This window comes from Manacus candei, unplaced genomic scaffold (genome assembly GCF_025592945.1).
Source record: "Manacus candei isolate 608988 ecotype Guabito, Panama unplaced genomic scaffold, ASM2559294v1 h1tg000088l, whole genome shotgun sequence".
Classification (NCBI taxonomy): domain Eukaryota; kingdom Metazoa; phylum Chordata; class Aves; order Passeriformes; family Pipridae; genus Manacus; species Manacus candei.
In genome coordinates, this window is record NW_026138136.1 from 8,030,004 (window position 1) to 8,043,807 (window position 13,804).

The window sequence follows — 13,804 nt, forward strand, 5'->3', positions numbered from 1 at the left end:
CCTTTGGATTTTGCTGGATATGAACATTCACTTAACTTGTAGGCATAACATTGCAAATGATTTTTAGTTAATGCTAAATAAAACTGTCAGATTAACAAGTGTTCTTTGTCCCTGAACTAAATAGGTTTAGTTGTACTTTAAGAAGAATTAAGGGAATTGAGAGGGGTGCTCTACTTAGAGGAGTGTAAAAATAAAGAGAATTAAAGCCCTGATTTGGTTTGAAGTGATTATGTGATCATGCAGTGAATCAAGATTTAAAAAAAAAAAACAAACAGGGAATAGAGCAGAGAGATTAAGAGAGTTTTAGTACTTTGGGATGCTGGCTCCCTTTTTGTTCTTGGGTGAAGGAGTTTTTGCTTAGTCTGCAAGGTTACTTTTTTGTGTCCTGCATTTCTGCTGGCTCGATGTTAGGATAAGAGCAGATCATGGAAGCAACTGTGCAAGCTGAGAATGACTGCAAAAATTTGTTTGTTGAAGTTTAATCTAAGTCAAGAAATGTGGTAAGAACAAACCAGAAGCACAAAACTTGAGTGCTACTAGTTCAAGCAGAGTATACTAGAATCAAGGAAGGATTTATATATAATGGGTTGCAACTTTTCATTAATTTGCACACTGGTTTACCTGGTTGTGAAAGCATAGTGTTAATAAAATTCTTGTTTGTTTGTGGTTCTGTAATTGATGGAGAAAAGCATTTTCTGAAATTGGTACATATTCAGTTTTCCACCTCTTGTGCAGGAGTGGGGATTGTTCATTGCATTACCTTTCTTGTTAGTAACTGGCAAATATATTATCCTGTATTCAGGAACGATGTTGCTCTATAACTCAAGTGCATCTCCCATGGGCAGTGGGGAATGAATTTTATGCCATTTATCCCGCTTGCTGAGAGTCATGCAAGAACTGAGATGACTTTCAAAATAGTTCATACCTGATGATATCTAATGTCCTGTGAAACAGTCTCATCAACAGGACTTTCAGCAGCAAACTTCCAAAACCCTTTTATGATTTTTTTCCTTACAAGTATGACTTGATCAAAACTTAAAAAGGTTTCCTTTAGGCATCCATATGATTCCAGCTGACCACAAGAGAATTCTTTTTTCTGAAAAATGTAACTTTTCAGTTACTGAAGTAGAACTACAGCAGAGAAAAATTAGGTATTTTAGACAAATCTTGTTTTGCTGTAGGAAGGTGCGTAGGTAGGTAGAATTTTGTTTAATTTAGCAAAACTGATAAGCTTATAATTAAAATGAAAATTACTTGACACCAATTCCAATTGTAATCTTTACCTTATAAATATGTGTTCATACTGTGTATATGTAGACAAGAGGTGTTCAGTTCTAAAATTACCACATAATTTACATAGCAATGTTAATGAAGTGAAAAATATATTAACACTCTTTCTTACAGTTTTCATTCTTCTACAATTATGATTTTATCTACAAGATGTGTTTCGTTATTAACACAAATGCATGATATTTTTCACATTATGAAGTCAGTTCTGTGAAGCCTCTGGGAAGTTTCCATGGTTGTATGACCAACCTTGTCATGTCTTTAGGGTCTTAAGTTTTGTTCCTTTAGTCACAGTTGTCATATGACTCTAAAGTTATACAAAACTTGACACATTTAACATTTGTGCAGCTTAGTAAAAGGATGTCATCAAGCTTTTGCTGCAAGAATAGATTTGGTGGGAGAGAACTGCTGTGAACTATTTAAAGAGTAAATGAGGATATCTATTTGCCACTCAACACAGGAGATGGCTGCATAATATTCATTGAATATTTAACAGCTATAATCTTTCGGGCTCACTGTATGCAGTATTATTTTTCATTGTTTTATCCTTCTAAATATTATTCAATATTTTATGGTCTGTTTCTTTCTTTTAGGGTGAACATATTAAAAATTTCCTTTAAAAGGAAAAAGTTTTTTATACAACAACGGCAGAAACATGTAAGTAATCATCTAATTTTGTTTTGATCAGGTGATCATACTCAATATTTTTGCCTTAAATATAAGCAATAAACTGCTGATCAAAAGCTTCTTTTGTGGTAACTTGCCTTTGAAATTCTGGTTTGTTAACTTGGTCTTGCTATTCTGGTCCTCTTATCCTCTCTGTTTCCCATTTTTTGTTTCCTTTTCAACACTGAATCCTTCCACTTTTGGTCTATTACACTGTATCTTTCCTGTGAAGGTTTCTTCTCCCTTGGAGACTTGGGATAAATGCAGGTCTCCATCTTTTCTCCAATATTTATTAAACTAGCATATTTCCCTTTTCTTGCCAGCATCTGCTGCTTTTTCTTTTGTCGCTCTCCCTGCCCTGTAGAGTTACTCAATGCAGTGAATCTACTAAACAACTGCTGTGTGTAACATGGAGGGCTTCAGAAGTTGGCAAAGTATGTGAAGATATTTGATAAAACTAATGTAATTTTTTTGCTGTTAAGGGTTGGCTTCATAATGCTGTGTGCTCTTTGCAGAGCAGCTGAAATATTAGTCTATTTAATGGGGGAGGGGGAATCTTGATTACTGATTATTATTGTGCTGACACAATGCAAAAATAAATTAAGATATCTTTTTACAAAGACCATAGAATATTTAATATGACAGTAAAAACCAAAAACAAAAAACCTGCAGAAACTAGGGACCAGCAGATGTATAAGTATTTTAGTTCGGTTCAAGACAGAACTCAGACATAGTAAAACTATTAACTTATAGCTAAACTTCATGAAGGCTCTTTCTGGCTCTTTCTTAAACTGATAGGAGCTGTGTTACAAGACCTCATGACCCACATGTACTAGAGAGTCTGCTAAACACAGGTTTCTATGGAGGCTTTTTTTACCCAAAAGAAAAATATTTTCATATTATTTCTTTTCTGTATGTCCTTCTTTTTTCCCAGTTTGGTGGGTTCTTTGAAATTTGAGTGGTGTGCAAGCATGTACATGTTGTTACTGCTCAGGATTCACGTGTAAACGAAGTTAGTATCTAGAGAGGGTGTTACTGCACTAATGCTTGCACAGATGCATAGCATGCATAGAGTGCATCCCAACCAACTCTAAGGGGATCTTCAGTTTTTTTGTTATCTGTAAGTTTCTAAATATATGGTTTATATGCAAACATGTCACAGTCTGTTCATATGTATTTCACTGCAGGAAGAAAGGAGGGGTTGACAAATTAGTGGTTTGTGAGTGTAATAATATTACACTTGCAAGTATTACCTTCTTCTGGGTTTGAGGGTTAAAAATTCACTGATAAATCGCAATATCTTCATATACACAAATATGGAAGGCTTATGAGCAGCAATTTCCAAATGTGCCTGTGAGAATAAATGTAGTAACAGAACTCTTTGAGAGTGATTAGTAAAATGGAGGTTGGAACTACATGATCTTTAAGGTCCCTTCCAACCCAAACCATTCTTTGATTCTTGCAGTGTTTTCAAAATATGGAAAAATGAAGTGTCCATAGACAACAGTCTCTGTACTTTGTGTAATGAATACAGATATTTTATATTAAGACTTGACTGCTGTCAAAAAATGAATTTTTCTTTCTGGAGACTTGTGTCACCTTTGAAGAGAGCAGCAATTTTAATTTGTTCAATTAAACATTTGATAAGTGATGACAGTTCAAGGCTCTTCTTTTAACTTATCTCCCCTTAAGTGATCATAATTCTTTGGTTTTTGTCTATGTAGATTACAGTAATGCACACAGTATTATGCTTAAAAAGCTACAGAAAAAGAAGGCTAGCTGCATGACCTTTTTATTCTTTCTCAGTACATACTAGAAAGCAGACCAGGTGTGCTACTAAATCTATGGATATATCCATCCTTGTCAGCCCCCTTTGCTTGGAATTTAGGCAGTAAGTCTGCAGTACTCCAGTGGTATTGCTTGAAAAAACTTACTGATGCAGTGCATTGGGAGTGAAGTCCTGGGGGTTTTTGCCAGGACAGTGGGTCACTTGAGGGGCTTGTGAGGGCAGATGACTGAGCTGGTGTGGGTCTTTGGATTGATTAGCTCCTCGCTTGGAAATACAGGAGGAAATAATAAATGAGGTCGAAAGTAAGGAAGATGAAAGAATGTGGGGAAAACAGAGCAGATACTCTATTTTCATAGACAAGGTTTGACTAAAGATGATCATAGTGCTATAGCACTTCTTTTATGTTTTATATGTCATATGTAGATTCTTTACAAAAATCTACAGGAAACTCTCAAAGGCAATGAGTTTGCAGTCCTCTGGGATCTGCTATGTTCCATTGATTTATTCTCCTTATTTCTTTTACTTCATTTTTCTTTTCTTATGTGCCTTTTCTGAAAACCCAACTTACCTTATCTCACTCTTTTCCTGCTACTCACATTCTCTTTTACCCTCCTACTGCTTCAGCCCATTGATAGCTACTTGATTAGGAGTATGCAGTATTCAGTTTCTACTGAAGAGGTAGGTAAGGACTGGGGAGCAAGACTACTGAATCAGTGAGTGTCAGTTGCTATGAAGTCTTGCACCCTTCATTAAATCTACATCAGATTTAAGGTAGGAATAGGAACTGTGCTGTTTACAAACAACATTTTGAACCTTTCAGAAACAAAATTTTCTTTTCAGTGTGCTTATCTAATGCTCGAAGACAACTTCATTTTCTGCATATTAAAATATATCTTTACTTTCTGTGTTGTAGATATTTTCAGGTATGTAATAAGCATACAACTGATGCAAAGTTCTTCCATATGCTGAACTAGCAAGACACTCACTTTAGCTATGGAGGATTGTTTTCTTTACCTTAATGGCCACAAATTTCTCTAATCCTCATTTCTTGGTAATTATTAAAATGCCATTTTTGGAACTTGAGAGGTATTAGATCCTTGGATTCCCCTAGAACTCTCTTCACCTTTAAAACAGATTCAATAGCATGACTTGCAATGGTAGCCGTTAGTGAGGCAGATTATGTTAATATAAAAATTGAATAAGTTTTTCTGCAACTTCTGAAAATATTTTTCCTACTTTAAGTTCGTATTAAAACTCTTAGCTTGCTTAGAGCCTGCTAAGAAGTTTCAGTGGTAACAGTTGGGAAAAACACACTTGTTTTAAATTTACATAAATTTAAAAACAATATTAGGTGTACTTAATTCTTTATCTTTACATTATGGCTTTTCAGGATGATTGAGATGTTTGGGTAAAATAATTTTTGTGGCAATTGAAAAGCTAGTGCTTCAGGCCAACAAAAATATCTATACACTTCAATTTTTTTGTCTACTGGAGTAGTAAATCCTTCAAGTGGTATTCAACCAACAGGAAGTATGTCAGAAATGGCATTTGTCACTAAGTCTTTCACTGATGTATGCTTTTTATATTTCAAGAAATTCTGGGTTAAAGTGGGCAAGCATAATTATATCTTATTTTATATAAGCTACTCAGAAGCAACTGTGGAGAACTGAAAAAGATGAATTGGTTGCAGTATACAAGAGACAAATAAAAAACTCTTTTCTTTCTGAAAAAGAAAATATTTTATAAATGTTTTAATAGTTATAGGGAAAGCAATCCTAAAAGACTGCAATCAGTTAAATGTTTTTCAATGCTTCTGTAAAATCAAGAGGCAAATCTTTTTTTCTTTCTCTTGAGATTCTCATTTTTTTTGTAAAATTGCAACTGAAGTGTAGTAGGTTCTCTGAACTAGACATGAAGTGATTTGCAGAATGCGAGATTGATCTCTGATACATGGCATTTGTAAACTGTTGCCTAGAAATAAAAAGAACACAAGAAAAATAGATTGAGTATTCCAGCCAAAATGGTCTGTAGTTACTTCCCAACAGGACTGTTACTGTGAACAAGCAAAAGGTTGCCTGCTTAATTGTGTGTTGAGATGTCAAAATCAGTTATAACTCAGAGCATCTGGAAAAGATGAGTGATGAAAACTTACTTTCTTTTTCACTGAAGTGCTGAGCTGTGTTAGCGACTGACTTGGGTCTCGTGTTATCTTTATTTCTTCTCTTTCCTTTGCTCCCATTCCACTTTCTTTATATCAATAATTAGATTAACTAACTAAACTATATCTTGTGCAAAACTCTTGGGCATAACTGTGGCTGGCACAATTGTGTTACACTGTGTTTCACTGGCACTTTGGCACTGAAGTTACTTGTAAGAGTTTGCACCAAGACACACAAGTTTTGTATTCTACTCCCTTCTGATCCTCCTCATTGCAGCCTCATGTTATCATCCAGGAAGCAGGATTGGATTTTAATAACAGTAGCAGCAGCTCCAGTCTCATCACAGCTACTTTCTTTCCCCCAAGATGGATCACTCTTAACATCTTCAGTTTCTTCCAAAAGACTATCAAGAATATGCTTTTTGCATACTATGGCACTTGAAAGAACATTATTGAACTAAAGCCTTCTGTGAAGAATTTGAATTCAAAGAATGAAGGCTTTTCCTTTTTACATTGTACCTTTAATGGAATGTTTAAAAAAAATTTGTTAGTCTTAGGAGGTCAAGATCTGACTGGAAACCTGAAAATCTATTTAGTTGTTTAACATGACACTCATATATATAAGGTCTTTACCACTTTAGGCTTACTTATTTCATTAACTTTTAAATTGAACATTTTGCAATTTAGAATGTCACATGGTCACAGGGTTATTTTGGCCATATCCAGCTCAAAATCTACTATATGCTGATTTTTTTTTCCCCTAGATGTATTTTTCCTGTTTAAGCTTAAAATAATTTTATTGTTGTTTTATGAGTGTGTTTACTGTTTCATCTGCTTGTATATATTGAAACATGGTATTTCCTCCTGTTACAGAATGAATCCAGAGAGCATATTGTTGCCTTCAACATGTTAAATTACAGAGCATGCAAAAATCTTTGGAAATCTTGTGTAGAGCATCACACATTTTTTCAGGCAAAGAAGTCACTACCTCATGAAAAAAAGATATTATCAAATTATTGGACCCTGGGTTCTAGAAATCCAACAAAGTAAGTATTGTGTGAAAGCATGTTTTGCTCCATTAATGGGAATGGGAGGATTTGTTAGTGGTAGCTCAAGTTGGAGTGGCAGAGCTCAGTTCTGCCAATAGCTCTGTCCCAGTCTGTGTATGAACCATATGAAAAGTTATATGGCTGTGGTTTCAGTTTCTGCAACATGGTATCATTACAGTAGAACTTGTCCTATAATTTCCTAAAAAGGTGTTTGAATATATGTTTTACTGGTATTTTTTCAACTTTACTGGTTCAGCTTGTGGTATAAAAACACGAGAAAATAAAAATGTCATGTAGATAATGATCCAGTAAGAAAATTTGCTGAACACATTTGTTTTGAAATGTTTAGCCCTTAGTGTCATGTACACGTTCTATTTAATATGTTAGGGCAATTTTTGGAGTGCATCATACCAACCGCTTATTACTGACATAAAGATGAAAAGCTTTGTCCCATTCAGGTATCCAAGATACCCCTTTTGAGACACTTCTAATCCTTCATTTGTCTTGTTAGGTTCTTCTAGTCATGGAGTTGATAGTTTCATGATGTTACCTAAGGTCTAGTGATGAAGTTGGTATTATTCCTTCCCATATGCAGTAACTGGGCCCTGTCTTCATTAAAGTTAAGCTACCAGTTTATTGCCTAGTCATTTGACATTGTAATGTCTTTCTCCATTTATTTGCAACTGACCTTTATTTTTGCCATCCTGTGTGATTTTTAAAGTGGGAGGTTTTATGGAAGTAGTTCTGCTCTTTTATCTTAGAGACTTTTAGACTTTTTTTGATAAGTATCAGTTCCAGTGACTTATTTCATTATGTTGATTTGTTCTGTTGTTTCACTTATCAGCAATTCAGCTACAAATGTGTCGTGTGCTGTGTCTTCATTGTCTCATCGATACCTGGTCCCCACCCCCCAAAAACATTCTGTAATGAAAAATAAAGTCTTATGTCATTATCTTCTCTGAATGTTAGATTTTGGAGTGTTCTTTGATCCTTTGATCATCTGTATTCTCTGTAGACTCTCTAGAAACCTGCTTGTTCTGATGATTTTGGAAAAGTATTCATTTTATTGTTTTCCTTTTGGTTTTGTGTGGTACGTGTCCCTGTGGGGTTTTGTGTAGTGTGTTCCCTTAACAGTTTAACTTTACATTTAATTTGTCAGGCTGATTCTCGCTTTTCTATTTGGATAAGCTTCAATTTTTGAATGATATCATACTTCAAATAGTCTCTTAGACTTTGGTGGCTCTCTGACTTTTCATACTCTCATGACTCTTTATATACTGCAGAAATTAATACTGAGTGGACTGGTATTGCTTGTAAATGAAGTAGTTAACCCATGAGGGCTGTCCAACTGTAGGAAGTCTGATAAAATATTGTGTTTTCTGCTGGAGTGGAATTCCAGGCTTTCACCTAGTACTAGATCATAGCTAGATGGTCTGGTTTCTAGATAATAGAAAACAAGTTGTTTTATGAACAGTATTCTAATTTTCTATTGGTTTACGGATCCATACTTTTAGAATTAGCTCCTTTATGGAGTGATATGAACTTGTTCTTTCTATAGTGGATGTGTTGAGGAGGTGACTCTCAAAGTTTGTAGGGTTGTCAGGTCCTGGAGTCCTTTATTTCTCTAAAATTTGCAAAGAGATTCAAAATCCCAATCCTCCTATATACATATATACACACAGAGATTGCACTGCATTACAAAATGTTAGGAAAGAAAACAGCATGGCTTCCAACGGGTCCCAGTTTAGTATCGTTCCAATTTTTACCGAACATTTTATTTTTTAAAATCTGCTGTTACAGTTTCTTAATAGCCTGTAGCATGCAGGATAGTTCTCATTGTTGATCTGAGTTACTAAAACAGAATTCTCTTCAAGTAATTTCGTGTTCCAAGGCCCTGTCTCTGCTGAATTGCTTACTTAGTCTCTTAAGGAATCTCTAGGGTGATCTCTTCCATCAGCTTAATGATATCCTCTGTAGTAATGCATTCTTTGACCCTATTTATACCAGCAACAAACATGAAGTTTAGGATCCACATGAGGGAGAAGTGACTCAGCAACCATTGCTATGAAAGATGGCTAAAGTACAGAAGAAGCAACAGTAATTTTGAAAGGCTTTGAGTAGTTCCTATGAACTTGGCCAATGTCACTCAGCAAAATTAATTTCTCAAAAGATTTGAGAAAAGGGGTGAACAAGTAACTTTTGAAGTCATATGTCACGTATTGAAAATTTTTACTTTCCTAATTGTTTGTGATTGTGGAATGTTGTAAGAGACAACATGAGTTTCCATGTTGCTTTTCAAGGATGGCTCTGATCTCGTGGTGGAAGCTACACAATGAAAAAAGAGATTCTGCATTCTCCCTTATGAAAGGGATCAAATTTTTGCATTGCACAAATCAAACAAACACAAATAGACAAACAAAAACACAAAATAAAACGCTCACACAAAAACCTCACCAACCACATCATGCAACCCTGGAGGTTTTAAGATTGACTTGTGTTCAGTAATTCCTTCAATGCAACTTCTGTCAGCTTTAAAGGTGGCTACAATCAGGTTTTACCATCTTAAGTATCACAAGTTTTCCTATGGAATTTGTGGCTTTCTTATATTATGTTCTACCTTATGTGAGGCAAATAGCCTAGCATTTATTGCATCAGTTCAAATAGTTGAACTCTTGCAATACTTGAGTACAATCTCTTATTTGCAAATCTCTGTGCCCTTCTAGATTCTTTTAGCTTAAGGTACTAGTGGAATTCCATTTAAATTAGGCTTCTGAGTTGTATAAATCACCTGAAAGCCTTATTCTAGGAGCAGACTGAATCACATCTCTCAGGTTCTGAGAGGTTAGTTCATTCAATGCTTCTGGATTGAATGCTGAATAACCTCTCCTAGGCACATTCTCATTCCTTTCTGAAAAGCTAAAATTGTATCTATTTTTTTCACCAAGGATAGCCTCAGTAATAAATGAGAGAAAGGAACTGTCACTTCAAGATATTATAGCCCATTCCAGAAAAGCTTTGGCAGCCTCCCAGAGTGTTTGCTGAGAAATATCCTGGTATTTGGCATCTGAAGGGCAGCTACCTGGAGTTCAGGAGATTATTTATCTTATGTGTCTTAACTGAAATATCTAGAGAACATACTGTATAAGTGATTTTGTGATCAGGGCTAGGGGTTTGGGATTAGAGTTAGGGTTTAGGGCTCTGGCTCCCATCACATGAGTAATGTTGCACTTTAAAAGTCAACTGCATTGGAAAATGCATGAACAGGCACTTGTAAAAAAGAAAGGCTGATTAATGTGTAATTCTTCAAAATGCATTTTTCATAATGCATCCTCTTTTTCCAATCTCCCTCTCTGCTTCAACCATGTAAGCCTTCTTTGAAAGAACTCTTTGTTTCTCTAGATGACCAGAGTAGTTGGTGCCTTGTCACTGGTATTTAAAAGAATTAGAAAAATAAATTGGATAATACAGGCAAAAGCTTCTCCTGAGTTCATGGACTTTTTTTACTAAGCAAAAAACATTCAAGGGTAGCTGATTTTGGTATGCAGACAGTTCATATTAGTTTTCCCTCTTTGTTTTTCATACTGGGAGAAGCTTTAAAAGTACATTTGGAAGATGAAGGAATTGATTTCCTTTAAAATCATGAACAAGATATGTGAAATACTTCGGTGTATATTAAAAAAAAGTCTTGGATTGCATTTTCTTTTACTTATAAAAACAAAAAGCAGTACAGTGCAAAGTCTGCTTAAGGTTTGATATAGTGTGAGTAATATCCATGGCATAAGCAACATTTTTCTCTTAATGCCATGTAAAATTGAGAATTTTCAGCTCTATAGTAGAGTACTCACATACTCTTTGCTATCCCAGCTGCTCATTATGTACAGCTCAGGTCGTAATAAGCCAAAGGTGGTTTCTCTGTAACTCATAAATTGCTTGTTTTCCATGAGAAATCCTAGGCCTGTGAACTCAAGGATGAGCAGCTTATTTCCCTTTTCTTGTGGAATGCTCTATAAAAAAAAGCATAAAAGTTAGTTTATCTCAGTTTCAGTCTACTTAAAAATTTTCCTTATGCTGTATAATTTCACTAGTAATACATTTTTATTGCTTTCCTATCTGAGGTTCTGGTTCTGATGCAACCCTTATCTTGTCAGAATCTTGTCCCAGGAAGCAGTCCAGACCTGGAGATTCTATTTGCATGTCAGATCTTTTACTAATGTCTTATTCCTATAAGGAACACATCACTCAAATGTGACTTCTTTCCAGAAATAGTGTTGCCTGGTGTAGCTCTTACTTGATGAGGCAGCAGATAGAGGTGTAAAGTTGTCCTGTGAGCAGTGAAGCTGTTGGTGAATTGTTATCCCTTTATGCATATTAACAGGGAATCTCTAGAATATTTTACCTGTATTTGAACTGTGTTTTGTCAGGCACTTGGTTCAGTGCCAGTAGGACATACAGATTTCCTTTTCCCCACTGTCTTCTTAAACACAATTGGTTTAAAAATCATTCTTAGAAAAAGTTATTTTTACTCAGACTTGTGATTAGCAATGTAGCAGGGATTAACAATCAGTTTTATTGGCACAAGTGAGGGACAACAGATGTCTCTGGGAGAATGTAAATGCATAAGTAAGGAGGGGTAAGCACAGGGCACTCTTTAAAATATACTAATTTTAAAGTTGACTTTCTTAAGTGTATTTTATTTCATACAAATTTTCTAGGCAAAATAATTCACATATAGTTGTTTTGTTTATTTTCAGGTCTGCAAACAACCAGTACTGCAGAAAAGTGATAGGAGGGATGGTTTGGAACCCATCTATGAGACGGTCCTTATCTGTTGAGCATCTAGAGACCAAAAGCCTTCCTTCTCGATCACCTCCTGTTACCCCTAATTGGTAAATCCAGTTTTAGGTTTCCCAATACCTTCTAACCTCCTACTGTTTCTAATTGTGTGCACTCTAGCAGAATAATTATGTAGTGTGTACATATATATTTAAACATTGTCATTCTGAGAATAGATATGATGATAGAAGAGTGGGTATCACTTACCTTAACTTCAGCAAGGCTTTTGATACTGTCTGCCAAAATCTTATATCCAAGTTAAGACATTATGTTCAGGATGGGTGGACAGCAGGGTGGTTTGAAAAAACATTAAAATGGTTGGATGACTGGACTCAGAGGGGAGTTGTTAATGGATCATACTCTACCTAGAGGACAATAACAAGTAGATGACTGTAGGGATCTGTCTTTGGACCTGTCCTACTTAACATCTTTATGATCTGGAGGAGGCAGTGGAGTACTTGACCATAAAGTTTGCAGATGACACCAAACTGGAGGGATGAATCAATAAGTCATGTGATAGGGCTGCCCTCTAAAGCGACCTTGAAAATCTGGAGAAATGGCCCAGTAGGAAATGTGTGAAATTCAATAGAGACAAACTCAGAGTCCTGTGAAGGAAGAACCCAGTGCAACAGTATTGTCTGCAGTGCTATACTCTGGAAAAGGGCCTGATATTCTTCATAGGCAGAAGTGGTACACAAGCTGCCTGGTGTGCCCTGACAGCAAAGAAGTCCACTTTAACCTGGCAATATTAACAGAATTGTAGATGCTGAGTCAGTGGAAGTGATAGCCCCCTTTTGCTCAGCACTTATTAGACCTTATTAGAATGCTGCAGCCCTTTAGTGTCCACTCATACAAAAAAGACACTGACAATCTAGAGTGAGCTCAGCAAAGACCACGAGCCACCAAGGTAGTCAGGAGACTGCGCACTTACCCAATGAGGAGAGGCTGAGATAACTGCACTTGTTCAGCCTGGAGAAGCAAAGGTTTCCCAGATGCCTAATAACAGCCTGGCATTACTTAGGAGGAAGCTAGCTAGAAGATGAGACCAGGTTCTTCAGTATTGCATGGTGAGAGGATGAGGCAACAGGTAAGTGTTGAAATAAGTGAGGTTCTGTCTGGATATAATGCAAAAACTGCTTCATCACATGGACAATCATTGCTTGGAGAAGCTGTGTAGTCTCATCATTCAGATTTTTTTTGAGATATGACTAGATAAAGCCTTAAGCAGCCTCCTCTGGCCTTAGCTGACCCTGCTCTGAGCAGAAGATTGGACTAGATGACCCCTATAAGTCCATTCTGACTTGAATTATCCTATAATTAAAACTGTAACAGTATAGGTTGCATTTTACAGGGGGGAAACACCAAATCAGTTCCATGTACTGAACCTAGCAGTGTATCAATGCCTGGTATACCATACAAAATGCTTAAAAATTTATTATTTAAAATGAGGCTTATAGGCCTGCCATGAAGATTCTGGTCATAACTGCAATAGGATAGAAATTTTATTTCTGTAAAATTTTGTGAAATATTCTAATCTTCCCACTTGTGTTTGTATTCTGTATTTTAAAGGCGGAGTCCTAGACTACGTCATGAAATTCGTAAGCCACGACACTCATCTGTAGATAACCTTACAAATGAGATTAGTTATATCACTGAAACAGAGGATGTTTTTTATACATATAAGGGCTCTCCCACATCAAAGGACAGTGATTCGGAGTTCTCTCAAAACCGCAGTCCACAGAGGAGGTAAGGATTTCTGCAAACAATCCACTGCCTGTTTTGATTTTTTCTAAAAGCACCAAACAAAAAAATCAAAGAGCTTTAGTGTAAAACAATCAGCATAAATTGTAATATTAAGATGGGTTCAGTCAGTTTTCTGTTTGCATAAGCTCTATTTTGACCAGTTGCTGTACTGCAAATGCCATGACACAAAATGACAACTTAAAAACAAACCAACTCTTCATCTCTAAAGTTCTAAGTAAACTTAGAGAAGCTATTAAGGCCTGCCTGTGATATTCTGTT

At 35.9% G+C, this 13,804-nt stretch overlaps 1 protein-coding gene across 8 annotated transcripts in view; it reads left to right on the forward strand.

The window, feature by feature from the left end:
- Positions 1–13,804, forward strand: part of PTPN3 (protein tyrosine phosphatase non-receptor type 3) — a 163,710-nt gene that overhangs the window by 106,215 nt on the left and 43,691 nt on the right. For all 8 annotated transcript variants that reach the window (XM_051812626.1, XM_051812627.1, XM_051812628.1 and 5 more), the window contains 4 exons: positions 1,881–1,944; positions 6,774–6,946; positions 11,701–11,835; positions 13,352–13,528. In XM_051812626.1, the coding sequence (XP_051668586.1) occupies positions 1,881–1,944; positions 6,774–6,946; positions 11,701–11,835; positions 13,352–13,528 (549 nt within the window). The remainder of the gene's footprint in view (positions 1–1,880; positions 1,945–6,773; positions 6,947–11,700; positions 11,836–13,351; positions 13,529–13,804) is intronic.